Source organism: Haliaeetus albicilla, chromosome 12 (genome assembly GCF_947461875.1).
Source record: "Haliaeetus albicilla chromosome 12, bHalAlb1.1, whole genome shotgun sequence".
NCBI classification, from domain to species: domain Eukaryota; kingdom Metazoa; phylum Chordata; class Aves; order Accipitriformes; family Accipitridae; genus Haliaeetus; species Haliaeetus albicilla.
In genome coordinates, this window is record NC_091494.1 from 6,429,981 (window position 1) to 6,445,708 (window position 15,728).

Here is a 15,728-nt window from a genome sequence, read left to right on the forward strand (position 1 = left end):
AGATATGACAAAGCAGATCACACGGGCTCTTCTTAAGCCAAACAGGGATAAAATGTCCCAGGGAGGGACATTTGCCCTCCCTGGTCCAGCCATTCCCCCCCTCCAGCATCCCCACCTCCCCATCCATCCCCCAGCCACAACATCAGATGCGCTGGCTCTCCCCTCCATATAGGCTTCCCTCTCTTGGTACATATATACATATAATATATATATGTTATTGTTATTATTTCTCCATGATGGACGGTTTATTGATCTGAAGCTTCTGTCCACAAAAAAAACAGTTTGAAAATTCCCTGAGCCTCGAAAATGACGGGTAGGTAGTTGGGACATTTGTCTTCTTTGCCACCTTTTCATGTTGATTTTATTATTAGTATTGATTTATTTAAATATATATTTATATATATATATATTTTTTTTTTTCTGTCCCTCCCCAGGAATCCCCCCATCCACCCGCCCTCCCCAAATCCGTGCGACCGAGCCGGCATCAGTTTTTATTTTTAATTTTCTGCTTGGCCGGGATATAAGGCAGCACCGTCTGGGTGCTTTTATCGGCTACAGTCTGCGTGCTGCTGTTCCTCGTCAGCCGCCGCGCCGGGGGGCCACCACCACCACCACCACCACCGGTGGAAGGATGCTTCGAGGGTGGCCCCGCCAGCACCTTACGGCCGGGCTCCTCGGGGCCATCATCCCCCGCAGACACCGTGCTGTCACCGTCCCGGTCGTCGTCGCAGCACAGAGCGTGGTAAAGCACCTTGTCGCTGAATCGGACCCGTTCCCGCGTGCCAGCCGGCCGGTGATGCGAGATCTTCTGGCCGGCCGTTGTGCCGAAGGCTTCCTCGCTGGATGAATCCGGGGTCCCCCCACCCCGGGGACCGTTGGTGATGGGGATCCCCCCGTTCATCAGCCTGTAATCGGGCTGACGAGCCGGCGGGGGCTGCGGACGGGGGGGCTCGGGACCGTCACCAGGGTCGGAAGGGGTGGAAGCATCCAGGAAGGAGCAGAATTCCCAGCTGTCGGAGAGGATGTCGGAGGTGACAAAATCGAGGGGTCCCAGCTCGAAGGCGCCTCCACCCTTCTCGCTGCTGGAGGTGCTGCTGGCCGTTGCTGTTGTCCAGTCATCCGGCTCCAGCTCGAACTCGAAGTCGGACGTCAGTCGGTCGATCTGGCTCACCACCTGCAGAGAGACAGACGGACGGGTGGGCAGAGAGGAGCTGCTGGATGGGACCCTCCCATTTTTTGCTCCGTAATAACAGCACGTCCCTAAATCTCTGCCATTTCCCCCCGCGCCACCGCTGTGATGAGTTGGGAGGTCTCAGCCTGAGTGGAACCGCTCCAGGAGCCCCTCAGCAGGGACCAAAGCCCACCCGGTGGCACAGCACCCATGGGCCCCAGGCAGGCAGCGAAGCCTTGGGTGCCCCTGGGTGCTCGGTGCAACAGGGTGGGCCCTTCCCAGGGTGGCCCTGGGGTCTGTCTTGTCCCCTGGGACCACGAGTGCCACCTCAAATCCCCATGCACATGGTGTCCTTTGGTCCCTCACGCTTGACCATGTGGAGCCACCAGCGACTGCCTCCTATTCCCCCTGGAAAAGGCACCTCCATGGTTGGGGAAACTGAGGCAGGGGGTGGAAAATGTCCCAAGGTGGTGGGACAAAATACATGGGAAGGTGTGTGTGGGGGGACTACAGGGACAGTGCTGTCACCCCCTGCCCTGGCTGGGATGCTGATGGGCTCAGTCCCCAATCCTCCATCTCTTGCAAGGTGTTGAGTATATCAAGACCCGTGGTGGCTTAGGGATGGGGTCACAGTCCTGCCATGCCGCAGGGGATGGACCCCACATGGGGCATGAATAAAAAAAGCCCTTAAAAAGATTAAAAATAATAGATGTAGTGTCCTAGCTGATGTTCAAGCCACGGGCAGGGCTGGGAGGGGAAGACCTTCCTCCCACAGGTCCCATGGACCATGGTCTCCATCTGATGACCTTTGGGAGCAAGAGGGTCATCACCCACCTTCAAGTCTTTAATCCCATCCAGCTCAAGAGCTGCCCAGCGCTGAGCACAGTGCTAATCCTGCCCAGCTGAGCAGGCCGCTGCCGTGGCATCTGGATGGAGCCATCGCCGTGTCTGCAGGAGCATCGTGGTGTTTCTTGGCTGGTGGTTTCTGCGCGTAGATACGCGTGCGGGGGCGTGTGCGGCTTTAGTTTGTGTGGGAGGCAGAGCACGACGTGAAAATTCAACTCGGCAGCAGTTGGAAGTGCGTATTTTTGGCAGGGTTGCTGGCTTGCCTCCCCCCCTCTCTGGGGGAGCTGGCAGAGGGCCTGGCTGGTCCCGGCGCTGCCAAGCAGGAGGTGGGCAGCGGCAGACAAGGGGGGGGCTAGGGGGAACCCCTTGATACCCCTTGTACCTCTTTATGCATCTAGTTGATGCATTTTGTGCTCCCCCTCCGCCCCCAGCACAGGCACCCGAGGGCATCGGTGCCCCCCGGCACCCCGGGGCTGTGTCCCTCCTGCTGCACACAGAGTATTTGGGAGCAAAAAAAAACCCCAACCCATTGCTTGGCTTTTTCCAGGTGGTTTCTTCATGCATAGATGTTTTTTTTTCTGGTTATTTTTCATTATTGCCTTTCTCTCCCTGTCTTTTTCCTTCCACTGCCCTTCCGCATGCCCTTTCGTGGTGGAAATCAGCCACAAATTTCCCAAAATAAGGGAGGGAAGACAAATCAGTGGGCAATATCTTGCCAAACATGTTTCCTTTCCTTCTCCTCATGCCACTGAAAAACCTTGTCATATCTCCACCGGTCCCATGGTTCATAAGTGGGTGTTGGACCTCCTCATCCACAACGAGTAATTAACCATGGTACATTTCTCTGACATTTTTATGCTGCTGTTATCCCATAACTCCATTTTTTAGAGCGCTTTTGTGGGGAAAACTGAGTCCTTGGGCTCAGACACCCCATCCCATCCTCATGTTGGGTGGCCAAGGGTGGGCACCCCGAAGCTGCTGTCACAGTTCCAGGTTGCCCTTGGTCTCTGCATCCCTTTGTTAGATGCCGGCGCGCAGAGGTTTGGGTCAACACCATAAATCACTAGAAATGCACCATAAACCACAGCTCAGCAGGACAGGCTCCTCGCAAAGGCCTTGTGGGGGATGAGGACACGTGGGCATCTGAAACTAGGAGCCCGGGGGATGATTACGCTGCCAGCAGCCGAAGTGGCTCCATTACATTCTGCTGACCTAATTTTAATAAAATCCCCATATTCGAGCTCCAAAATTCACTTTTTGACAATCCTGCCCGTGCAGCTCTCCCGCTCTGCCAAGCTCCCGAGGAGATGGCACAAAGGATGATGGACCCCAACCCCCCAGTTGGTTGTTGGGGGGATCCAGCCATGGGCACGCAGCATCCCCTCTTTTAAATCAGCTGCAGGTCCCCATGGGACATCTCTGGGCTCTGACTTCAGCTAGGACCATTTCTTGGGCTACCAAACCCTGTGTGACAACCTGGGGACAACCTGGATGAGCATCACTAGAGGAAAAAATAGCGTCACCTCCACATGGGGGCACAGCCCCAAGGGGCATAGGGGTCTGATACGGTTTGGGTGAAGGCTTTGATGTGTGTTTTTGGGTTTGATGGGGCTGGATGTGTGCTTTTGCTGCCTGCTGCAAACACAGAGCAGAGCAACTGGGGAGACCTGGGAGCAGGGAGACCCTTTCCGTGGTGGGACCAGCTGATGCCACCAGGAAAACGCAGGTTGAAGGGCTGGGGATTGCTGCCTGGGAGCGTGTTGGACACGTTGGCAATAAAAGATGCCAAAAACCCCATCTTTCCAGAGAAAAAGGGGTGGGTTAGAAATAAAAGGACTGGAGCCAATGGGGATGGTCACTAATACACCTTAATGGCTCTGATCAGCCCCACCTGGGACCCCCACCCCACTCTGCCCATGGCCCAGGAGCCAATATAAGCTGCTTCCCTGTGCTGCATGAGGACCTGTCCCTAGTCCCACATGCTGGCCCCACAGGTGGTTTCTCTCCTGAATGGATCTCCTGAAGCCCATCCCTGGTCCTGCTTGTGGGATGGACCTTGGACCTACATTGTGTCCCTATCTCCTAGGGGGACTTTGGGTCCCCAAAGCAGGGTAATGGTTCTAATCCCAGGCAGCAGAAGGCAATGGGCTTTGCTTAAGCTCCTCAACCATGATATCCGACTTATTTTTCCTGCCTCCTTGCCCACACAAGACCTCCAGGGAGGATGGGTAGGGGCCCATCCATCCTTCAAGCTTTGGCTCTGAAAGGTGCTGAGGGCAAGCTGGGAGCATCCGCACCAGCATCTGCAAGAAAGTCTTGAAATTAGAAAAGGTGATTTCTTCTGTTCCCAATGCACCATCAGATTTCTTTTTATTTATTTATTTATTTATTTTACCGTATTTTTTTCCTCTTTTCTTTGGGGGACAAAGGGTGAAACTTGAGGAAAAGAGGAAAAAAAAAAAAAAAAGTTGATGTGACCTCTTCTTTCTCAGTGACAAGAAAGAATTAGGAAAAAGGGCAGGAAAAGAGCTGCCTTTGGGAAACACCCGGCTATTATTATTTTTTAATAAGGCAGCAAATGATTCTGCTGAAAGCCTCAGCTAAAATGAGATCACCTCTGTTTTCACAAAGACTCAGCGATTACAACACTGGGTTCAGGGCAAGCATCTCCCTGGGCTTTGAGTTGGGTCCCTGTCACCCAGGGTCCCTGCTCATCCTCATCACCTCCTGCAATTTGGGCTCGGTCGGTGCCAGGAGGAGGCACATCCCCATCCTGGTCCTCATCCTGGTCCTCGTCACGGCACATGGGGATTAGTGTCACATCAGCAGTGGCTCACTCAGGGCTATTTTTAGGAACGCTTTCTATTTTAAACGGGTGGTGGTGGCACGGGGCGGGGACATGTTAAATACCTATGTGACACTTGGTACCCGCTAAGGATTTAAATGTAAAGTAGGATTTGGGGTTTTCTCCCCCCTTTTCTCCTTCTTTAGACAGGTTGTCAAAGCTTTTTTAGCTGAGGCCATCGCTGCTGGCAGCGGGAGCCACGGTGAGAGCAATGGGGAGGGAGGGAGGGAGGGAGGGATGGACCAGATCCCATCCTGCTGCCTGGGATCGGGTGGTTTGGGGTGAGACCCTGGTGATGGTCTCATCCCCTGGGAACCAGGGTGGCTCTGTCTCCCTACAAGCAGGCGATGAAGGTCGAGGTGTCCCCAGCATGTGCTGGAGGTGCTGAGGGGTGACTGAGAGAGGATGTGTCCCCATCCTCCCTCACCTTTAGGTTTCACCTTGTTGCAAAGAGTCACCTTTCTGGTGACAGCAGAACATCCCTGGTCAAACCAGGGATACCCAGCAGTGAGAAAATAAGGAACAAAAAGAATTCCCCTTGACCTTGTGTGTGGTGTCACCAAGGGGCCTCATCCTGCTGCACCCAAGTGCCCTGAAAGCAGGCACTGGGTGGCCAAGGGTGTTCAGCTCTCGCCCAAAGGGATGAGTTTTGAGGTATCTGTGGTACCCCACAGAGATGGGCACCGAGCAATGATGTGCTAAACCGTGGCGACGACCAGTTCATCCCCCCCCCAAAAATCAGTTCCCACCATTCAACCCAACTGGGAGTGCTGGGTGCTCCACTCACCCTGCGGACGTTCCCCCATACCCATGGCCATTGCTGGCAGCCAGAAGCTTTTCAGATAAAAGCCTGGGTGTCCCAGATTGGGTGTTTACCTCCCCAGCTAAGGCAGATGTTGAACATTTGGAGCATCATTGTTTTTTAATGGGATTTTTGGTTATTGGCTGCAAATCAGGCACGGAGGTCCCTGGCTGCGCGTTGGCTTGGTGGCTCCAGCTTCCACATTTTGGCCATGCTGCTTCCTACCGAGGAGCTAAATGTCGCGGAAGCTCGAGAAGATGCTGGAGAGGTGAGGGACGAGGTGGGAGGATGAGAGGGGACTTCAAAGGCTTCATGGCTGGTAATTGGTAATGCATATTCCCGAGGCCAAGGAAGGAGCTGGAAGATGCTGGTATCAAAGTGGTGCGATCTAACAGCCCCTTCATCCTGGCATGGCCTTTGAAGCGGGTGGGCAAAGCGGATCGGCGCTCAGGGTGGGGACCACTGGGCAAAGGGGGGGGTCCGGGGTGGGGAGATCAAAGCGGAGGGATGGGGCACTGCGCTGCCTGGGGTGTCTTTGCTTCAAGGATGGAGGGACCCGTGTGCGTGTCCCCTCAGCTGCCCTCCTGTGAGATGCAACTGTTTTTCCAACCCAGAGCCAAGCCTCTCATCCCCAGCTAGGCTGGGAGAGGTGAGCAGGGATTTTTGTGCATCCCCCCAGACCCCACGCTCTCTTGGCTGCTGGCTCGGTCTCCCTCCCCAGCACCCCACTGCGCACGAGCGGCGGTGCATTTTGGGGTCCAAAGCGTTTTCCCATGTGACACAGCTGCTTTCCCAGGCTGGATCTGACCCGCCTGGCCCTGCAGTGTGCTTTGCTGCCAGCTGATGCATGGAGGGGATGTGCAACGGGACTGCGTGGCCCATGCAAAAAATCCCCAACACTATTCCCAAAGCATCAAATCACCCTGGAGGCATTTGACACCATCGATTCCTCCCTCCACGGGGGAAAAGAGCCACCCCAAAGCCCCATGACCCCGCAGCCAAACACTCCTGGAGCAGGGACCTTCCCACATCTCCCAAACCACTTCTTGGCGCAGGCAAGGTGAGTAAATATTTAATAAGGAATAAATGATTAATTGGAGCTCGCAAACTGAAGCTGCGTTACAGGGGCCTCTCTTCCCTGAGCTGATGCTTATAAATGAGTGTGCCACAGATCTTGGGATCATTTGCTAGATCATCAGCCACTAAATAGTTCAAAATCGTCGTGCAGATCTCTAAAACATGTTATTATTAGAATAATAAGCCGCCTTCTTGCCGTGAACTTTCCCAAGCGTTCCCAGCTAATCACCTATTGATTACAACATTATTAAGGTATTTATTATCATAAGGGGTTGCAGGAAGGATTCTCCTCCTGCCAAAGGCTTGGAGGGGACCCCTCGGTGCTGCTTCCCTTGGTGGTGGGACCCCGCTGCTCCCATGTCAGGGGGTGCAGGAGTGGTAGGACCCTTCCCATGGGATTTTGTGGGGTTTACACCTAGGGAGACTCGCACAGACATTTGTTTCTGTTTCCCACCTCTGAATATACCCCGGGGATGGTTTCCGACCCCCAGCACTAATCCCCCAAGGTTGGGAAGGAGCTCAGCCTTGCAGTGGAGATGGCTGGGACATCCTGGGGTATTTTCTTCCCCATGGCATCGCTCTTATTCCTGTGGGAAAAGGCCAGGACTGGCACGAGGCACGTGGGAGGGCAGGCAGTGTGGCAAGCGCTCGGCGGAAGCGCCTTCCCTGCCTGCCTCCTGCCTGATTTCTACTTCCAGTGTGTGATTTCAATCAAAGATTTTAATAATCATTTTCCCCGCATATAATACAGCCCTGTCTTGGAGTGCTGGGGAATAATTATATACACAAAAGGGAAAGAGGGAGGGAGGGAGAGTGGGAGCGGAGAAACTGGTAAAACAGCATCCCGAATCCAACGGACATTGGGAGTGACAGCCTTCAGGTGGGAACCACTCCTGGGAGCTGGGGATGGAGCCTGAACCAGGGTCTGGTCCCACATTGCATCCCCAGGGATGGGCCAGTGGAGCGGGGCTGCCCTGGGGTCCGCCACTGAAGCCTCCCCCCTGGAGCATCCTGCAATCCTGCCCGAGTCCGGGACTCAAAATCTCTGCTGAAGCAGGGACAACCTGGGAGAAAAGCCTTATGTGAGCCAGAGCCAGCAGCGCCTGGAGCTCGTGAGTGGTTTTTGGAGCAGGAATCTTCCCCGAGTGAAAGCCCTCGTGCCCACACAGGGGTCTTGATGGCTTTGGGGGTTGTTTTTGCAAGGTGGCTATGACCTGTCTGCTTCCTTCAGACCTGCAAAGTCCTGGTACCCAGCTCCTCTTGCAAGGACAACCTGGAAGGAGCAGGTCCAGCATCACCCAATGGCCTCCAGCATCACACAGCGAAGGTTTTCTGGCTCCACAGGTGCCTCTGGTGCAACAGGATCTGGTCCACCACTGCCCTCACCGAGCATATCCAGCTCTGTGCCTCGACCCGCTGGCCAGGCTCTGAGCAGAGATGGGGGCAGGGATGGACATTTCTGAAGCCCCCATTGTGGCTCTGTCGGAGAATAAACCAATATCACAAGTACCAGGGCCCTGTGGGCAGTAAAGGGCTTTGGTGGCCCTAAGGACCCCCTCCTGGGACCCCCACCCATGAGCCCATTTAGGCTTGGGGCCATCAGTCCCTGCCTGGGGCTGCAGGGCTGCCTGTTCCCAGTGTTGTCCCCATGTCCTGGCCCTCACCTCTAGCCGAGGAAGAGCATCGCTACGTACAAAGTAGAAAACCACAGGGGCTTATTATTTTTTCCAGCTTCTCTTTCACCAGCATCCTAGAGCTTACAATTTGCCAGCCTGGTGTCTACCACATACTTGTCTGGGTGGGCTCGAAAGAGATTTCCATGTAAGGTGCTCTCATCACGCTCGCTCTGAGCGATCCAGAAGATAAGGGGTTGAATTTCCAAAGCCTCTAATGCTCAACGTCTGCTTGGTTTGGGGAAAACCAGACCTCTGTTTCTTTGGAGCTGCTGGAGCCTGGTTTAGCTGGACCAGTGTGTTTTAGCTCGGGAGCCCGCTCTTGTACTGAGTTTTAAGCTGTTTTGTATAAATTCAACTAGTTGCTGCAAAGTTATAAGGCTGTGCTGTAGGAGTTGTTGAGAAAGGTTGAAGTTCAGGACCCACCTCATGGTGGGGACCCCATGGCTGGCTCTACACTGACCTGGCCATGTTGTCCCATGATGTGGGGGGCTTTTCCAGGGCGGCTATGGGACGCAGCCTGGGAGGTCACCAGTGTCTGGGGACATGCCAGCTCTATGGAAAAATCATCTCCAGGCCTTGGTGCTTCCCAGCACCCTCCGGAGAAGCCGTCTCATGGGACATGGACGCCCTCCCTGGCACAACAGCAGGGTCTCCCTGGGGTGAGGGGCAGGGGCTGGGTGTCCTCTGGCCACCTTCTGCTCCTCAAAGCACAGGGACCTGCTGCACCCAGCTCAGCTCTTCCTCCTTTCAACGTTATTCCTCCTCCTTTAAGCCCGCTTCCCAAAATGTATCTTCAGGGAATGCTGAGAGCCCTTTACCCCTCCCCTGTGTCCTCAGGCCACCTTCTCCTCTTCTCTGCTCTGACATGCACTGATACAACCTGACCTGGGCAGCCTACCAAGGATGCTGCAGAGATGCTCAAGGTCCTTCTGGCCCCAAAAGCTGGATGGGGACCTTGTGGAGCCACCTGAAACTTGGTGGGCAGCACACCCCGGCCTCAGCTGTGAAATGGTCAGAGATTTATCCCATCCCGGTCCTCCTTATCCTTTGTATCCTCAGCAGGAGGGATGCTTGTATGATTGTGCTGGTCCCACCTGGCCTTAAATCCGTGGGCTCAATAAAAGGGGTCAGTTGCCATCATCCTCACTTTAAAGGCCTCTTTAGGCTCCTGGAGGAGCATGAAGTGAGCTTAGGCTAAATGGAAAATAGCTCTGCCTCCCGATTATTACTATTATGACCATTTTTAATCCATCAAAGATTTGTCAAAGGGGTTTTGGACTCCCCCATTAGTGTTGTGGGGACTGGCTTTTTGCTTTGGGTGGCCAGGTTTGCTTTCTGCTGCGGGAAGGACCAGCAAAGCCATTGAAGAAAGGAACATCTCTAGGGATGCCACGGCCAGGTGGAGCCCTCATAGGGACCCATGAGGCATAGTGGGATGTGGCATCCCCCTGGCACTGGCTTTCCCGGTGGGACAGCCTCTCTAAAATCTCCCAAACTGAGCGGAGCCATCCCAAAGGAGGACACTGCATCCCAGGGGATGCTTCAGGCTGGAATACGTCACCTCCCTGACCATGGCCACGTCTGCACCGAGGATGACATTGGTCCATCTACATCAGCGCTCTCTGGGTGACACCCAAATGTCACCAACCCAAGCGGGGCTGCTCCATGGTGGCCCCATGGCAAAAGTTCCACCAGTTTCTGCCCTTCCTGGGGGAGATGAAGTTTCGCATGGCTCTGGATATAACCCCATGCTTGGCTCAGGCCACAGAGAGGATGCAAATGCCCGCCTGCCCTATTGCAAAAGCAAGCTGCCATGCTGTGCTCAAGGCTACTGCATGCTTTCTGTCCTCCACTTCCCCTGCCACCTGCAGAGATGTCCTAAATTACCAGTCCCATCCAGGTCCCCTTCCCCTCCACCTTGTAGACGTGTGGCCCAAACACTTAAGCCGCAGAAATATTAAATTCCCCACCAAACTGACTCTGCTGTGCCTCAGTACTAGGAGGAAACTACAACCACACTTTATATGTGTATATATGTGGGTTTTTTTTTTTTTTTTTCAGGAGCAATGGACCCTGACAGCCAGGCTATGGGACAGCCAGTTGCTTTGGCCCCCTGCCCACACTGTGGACCCCCCCATCGCACCCAGGGCTGATGCCATATTTTTGGTGCTCTCTGCAATGCCAGAGGGACCCACCGTCCCCTCTCCATCCACCTCCCTGGTTTGAAAGGGGCCTGGAACCCCCCCCGCCAAGCCCCTACCAAAGCAGAGCATAGCTGACTGTGGCACGGTGCCGACGGCACCCCCCCGCTCCGGTGTGTGACCCCGCAGTGCTTCTCCCACTGCCGGCACCCGCAGGGCCGGTGCCTCTGCCGGGCCCCCTGCCCCCAAGCAAATCCCAGTGTCAAGGTCAAGAGCAATTTTGCAAGCCGTGCCTCTTTTTTTTCTCCCCTCTCTCTTTTTGAAAATCCTATTGCTCATCAGCTGGGCTGTGCCACCCCAGGTCCCTCCTGGGGCTGATGGGTTGCGGATGCTGAGCTGGCTCTGCTCCCCCCAGCCTGGCCCTGGAGGCAGGGGGGACAGGCAGGGGAATGGGGACAGGCACCCTCATTTGGGGCCAGCAGCTACCGTGACCCGCGCAGGGATGCGATGGCACCCCGGGGGGCTTTCCTACCTCCCGGAGCTCCTTGGCCACCTCCTTGAGCTCCTGTAAGATGCCTTCTAGCTGCCCGATCACCATTTTCATCCGACTCCGGATCCTTTCCCTTTCACAATTACTCTTGCCGCTGCTACAATTGCTGCTGCTGCTGCTGGGGTGGTCACTGGGTTGCCTGTCCTGGCAGGTCCGGGAGTCCATCCTTCCCTACCGGCCTCGGTTCCCGGCCCCAACGGCTCTGTCCATCCTGCTCCCCTCTAGCCGGGTGGCCTGGCGTCCGCGCAGCCCCTCTCGGCTGGGGAGCTTTCAACATCTTAACGTTCCCCTGCCTCCAGGAAAGTCCCAGCCGCACGCTCGCCTCCCTGCGAGGTCGGGGGGCTCCGGTTTGGAGCGGGGAGCAGGGTCAGGATGCACCATGCGGAATCGGGAACGTTGCAGAGGGGGCTCAGCCAGTGGCCGTGGGGAGATGTGGGGTAGCCATGGGGTGAGCAGAGAAGGTGAGCGCTGCCTGGTCGGGCAGGGTTTCACCTGGCTGCTGCAGCGGAGCTGGAGGAGGAGGAGGAAGAGGAAGAGTCCCTCGGATGTCCCAGGAAGCTAAAATTCAGCGGCTCACGCCTTGCCTGCTCCCCAGTGCCGAGGAGGGGGACGCGGGGCTGGGTGTCCCTGCGGAGCGATGGTGCTCCCCACGTCAGGCCCTCACTCTGGGGTCGTCAGCTCCAACACCGGGTGGTGGGGGTCTCCCAGCTGGGTGCAGGCGTCCTGGGGAGCCCAGGGTCCCCTCCTGCAAGGACAGACAGACAGACAATGTGAGGGAGCTGTCCCTTCTGGAGCCAGAAAGCTGGGGGGGGGGGGGGGCTCTGCCCACTCATGCCTTGCCTTAATCTCAGACCCGGCATGAGGACAAGCCCCTGGGTGCCCCCACCGTGGTCCCCCCTAATTGAGGGGGGGAGCAGCATGGAGCCTGGCACTGTCCCTGGGACTCCCCCTCTTGCCCGCCCCCCCCCCCTCCTCCAAGTTTGAGACCTGGAGACTTGGCACAGCCGGGTCTCACTGAGCCAGGTGGATGGATGGATGGATGGACAGCCAGACAGACATGCAGCTCAGGAACTTACCGTCACGATCCAGACCCCCCTTGGCTCCAGTCCAAGCGCTTCCTTGTCTTTTTTTTTTTTTTCCCCTTCTCCTTTTCTTACTTCCTCCCCCTCCTCCTCCTCTTCTTCCTCCCCTCTCAGGGCTTTTGCGTGGCACAAGAATTGTCCGGGGGCCACTTTCCTTCCGTCGCTGTTGGAAGGGGTGAGATGTTACCAGAGGTGACAGAGAGGGGGGGCACGTCCCGGGGGACCCCTCCGCTTTGTTGTCGGTGGGGGGGGTGTCAGGCAGCCTCCTCCCCCCGTGGGAGCCATCCTGTCACCATCCTCCTCCCGGCTTCAAGCCCCAACCCTACCTCGGCCGAGGAAGCGGGGAAAACCCACCTTGCCCCCAAATGCCCCCCCCCCCCCATTTCCGCGGGGGGTGGGAAGCAGCATGGGCGAAGGCGGAGTTGGGAACGGGGGGGGGGGCATCCCCCCGGCTCGGGGGTGCGCACAGGGAGATTGGGGGGGAGCCCCGGCATGCTCGCATCTCCATCCCCGGTACCCACATCCTCCATCCCCGGTACCCGCATCCTCCATCCCCGCTGCTTGCATCCTTCCTCCCTGGTACCCGCATCCTTCATCCTCCTGTCCCCGCATCCTTCGTCCCCGGTACCCACATCCTTCATCCTCCGGTCCCCGCATCCTCCATCCCTGGTACCCGCATCCTCCATCCCTGGTACCCGCATCCTTCATCCTCTGGTCCCCGCATCCTCCATCCCTGGTACCCGCATCCTTCATTCCTGGTCCCCGCATCCTCCGGGGCACCGGGGATGTCGGATATGGGTACTCTCATCTTCCATCCCCCTTGCCCTCACCCCCGCACCCTCCCCCGGTGCCCCCCCCACCCCCCGGGACTAGACCGACGGTAGCGTTACCGGCTCAGGGCCGGCCACCCCCCGGGCGCCGGGCGGGCGGAGCGGGGCGAGCGACGCCCGGCGCCCCGGGTAGAGCCATGGGGCGGGCGGAACGGTGATGGGCGCCCGGCCCCCGGCCCCCGGCCGCAGCCTCCCCGCTCCCCGCGGCTCCCGGTTCGGCTCGCCCCGGCGGCTGCTGTGTCAGAGAAAGGGGCTGAGCCTCCGCCGGGCGGCGGGGGGGGGAGAGTGGGGGGGGTTTAAAGGGGCCGGGAGCCCCTTTAGTAAGGTGCAGGGGGGGGGTAGCGTCTAGGGAAACTGAGGCAGGGCTGGGGAGGGGGGTGGCGCTTGCTTGGAGGGGGGGCTGTGCCTCAGTTTCCCCACTCTTCCCCCCCCCCCCGCCCTTTAAATAATAGGCTTATTAAGGTTGGTCCCCTCTGAGTGCAAAATGTCCATCCCCACCCCACGGGTCGTATTTGGGGCCGATTTCTGCAGGATTTGTAAAAAACGCCAGCGCGCCTGGGATACAGGAGCATCATCCTAGCAAAGGTCCCTGCTGCAGGACTTGCCTGGGCAGGAGGAAAATAGCAACCACGGGCCCGTATGTGTGTGTTTGTGTGTGTGTGTGTGACCTCAACGAGGGAAGGGAATCGGCCCAAAGCGGGGATCCAGCCTGGGAAAATCCATCTAGTTTAGCAGCAATGGGAGCAAGGAGAGATTCTCGTCCTAGAGTTGAACCGCGACGATAGGTGGCAATCCCAGGTCTGCAAGAGGCGAGGCGGCGTGTGCGCATACGTGTTATTTATTGCCTCCTATCGGGTATGTTCAAAAGTGCTGAACACACTTTTTGGCGTGGACCCGAACTGACTCATCCTTTAGCGAGCAGCTCGTCGCAAGATGATGCTTTTGGGGGCCCTTCTGATTCAGGCTGGGGTCCGGCAGTGGCTCCCCAGGATGGCTTGGGTGCATGGCGGATGCCGGCGAGTGATCCCTCGGTGCACAGCCTTACTGTAATGATATTTTCCAGGGTAACCACACAGCCAGGGGGCAGTTTTCAGCAGGAATCTCCTCCATGCAATAATTTGCACCTGAAGCTCAGCTGGGGACAATGCGGCTGCCCAGGACCCCGACAATTGCAGCATTCCTCTGCTCCCAGGCTCTGAGTTCCTCTAATAGCAGGTTAATGCCAGCTCGTGCTTTGCCTCTGCCATTAACCAGGCAGAGCTGAAAGTCAGCGGGGATATCGGGACAGTAATTTGGGGAAAGAGTGGAGGTGGTAAAACTGCGATGGAGATGCTGCTCCTGGGAAATCCACCTTGGACCGGCAATGCAGGACTGGGTGAGGTCTCACCTCCAACACGCACGGTGGATCCGGCAAAGGCGATAAAAGATATCAGATGATTTTGGCCAGAGGAGGACCTGAATAAACTACAGTGGGGGATAAAATGAGCAGCTGAGCTGTGGGCTAGGGAGAAAACACTGCTCCATCCATGACTTGCTCTTCCCCTCTCCCATAGGCATCTGCTCGTCACCTCTGTGATGGGTACCAGCAGCCCAGGGAGTTTCGGTCCGAACCAGGTTGATAAAAGATGCTTGTAAATACCCAGTGCTGGAGAGTGGAACCCTGGGTGTCAGCACTGCCCAAAAACCCACCTTGGAAAGTCTTGGAAAACATAAGGCAGCAGAAATGTTCCTGCAGGGATGTCCAAAGCCTCCAGTGTGAGGTTGGAGGCTGGAGCCGCGTTTCCTATCCCCTTCTGAAACTCTCTGGATGGTGTCTTCAGGATATGAAACGAGGGGGAGCCAGTGAGCTCTGCCCCTGGCAAGGGGACAGAAAGGCTCAGCCTTTACGAGACACCCGAGAAGCCAAACCCACAGCATGCCCCACCTTTTGCTCCTGCTTTCCTTTGCTCCAGAACTCAGGGTGACCATCCTCAGCAGGTCCCATGCCTCTGTGGCTCCAGGCATCCCCAGTGCCAGGGACAAAGTGGTGGCTGCGGGGAGAAATGTCCTTCTGTCCTGCCTCACTCCTGCTGTGAAAGCCATCATGTTTCCAGCTGCTGGTGGATTCATCATTTGTGGAGGAAGAATAGAAAGAGGGTATTTTTTTTTTTTATATTATTTTCTGCTTTTATTTGCTGCTTTGCAAAGCCTGAATTCCTCCCCACGAAGAACTTGGTGAAGGACACAGCTTTCAGCAGGAGCATCCCTGAGAATGCTGCTTCCCACCTGTGCGTCACAGCCCAGATTTGGGGCGTCACGGACCACCCCACTCTCAGCATCTCACGTCCCTTGTGACTGATCTGTGTCCTCCACCTCCCTGCCAGATCCTCTCCTATCCCATCCCACCTTCCTTGGGGTCTCCCCGAGGAGTTGGGGGGGATCTCCAGATGCTGCCCAGCTTTGGTACCCTGCTGATGGAGGGTTGGGGTTTCCCCGTGGGAGGGACGTGTCCGGAGCGTGATGGAGAGAGAGGAGCAGTTTCATTCCCACTTCCCTAATCTCTCTCCCTCTCTCATTCTGCAATCTTTATTTATGCTTTTCGTTAGATCTGATTTACCAGGGATTTTCCCATTCCATCAGGAAAACTGCTGGGAGGGGATTTCTCTGCAAAGCTTTTGGGCTCGCAGGCATTTTATTTTCCGGGGTTGTGCCAGTCTGGTTCCTGCAGG

General features: G+C 56.5%; 1 protein-coding gene across 3 annotated transcripts; it reads right to left on the reverse strand.

Annotated features, from left to right (window-relative positions):
* Positions 1–214: 214 nt before the first annotated feature.
* INSYN1 (inhibitory synaptic factor 1) lies at positions 215–13,261 on the reverse strand. 3 transcript variants are annotated; one of them, XM_069797793.1, is made up of 4 exons: positions 13,081–13,261; positions 12,185–12,353; positions 11,091–11,853; positions 215–1,174 (listed from the first exon to the last, which is right to left on the reverse strand). In XM_069797793.1, the coding sequence occupies exons 3-4, from the start codon at positions 11,271–11,273 to the stop codon at positions 485–487; spliced, it is 873 nt and encodes a 290-aa protein (XP_069653894.1). In that variant the 5' UTR covers positions 11,274–11,853; positions 12,185–12,353; positions 13,081–13,261; the 3' UTR covers positions 215–484. The 3 variants fall into 3 exon arrangements, with proteins under 3 accessions (XP_069653894.1, XP_069653895.1, XP_069653896.1); XM_069797794.1 differs by having other exon boundaries at positions 12,185–12,339; positions 13,066–13,261; XM_069797795.1 differs by having other exon boundaries at positions 13,066–13,261.
* Positions 13,262–15,728: the final 2,467 nt, after the last annotated feature.

Excerpts from the sequence above, each read along its gene's own strand:
- INSYN1 (XM_069797793.1), bottom strand. The coding sequence starts at position 11,273 with ATGGACTCCCGGACCTGCCAGGACAGGCAACCCAGTGACCACCCCAGC. Across the intron at positions 1,175-11,090 it reads TGGCCAAGGAGCTCCGGGAG|GTGGTGAGCCAGATCGACCG; the intron begins GTAGGAAAGCCC and ends GTCTCTCTGCAG.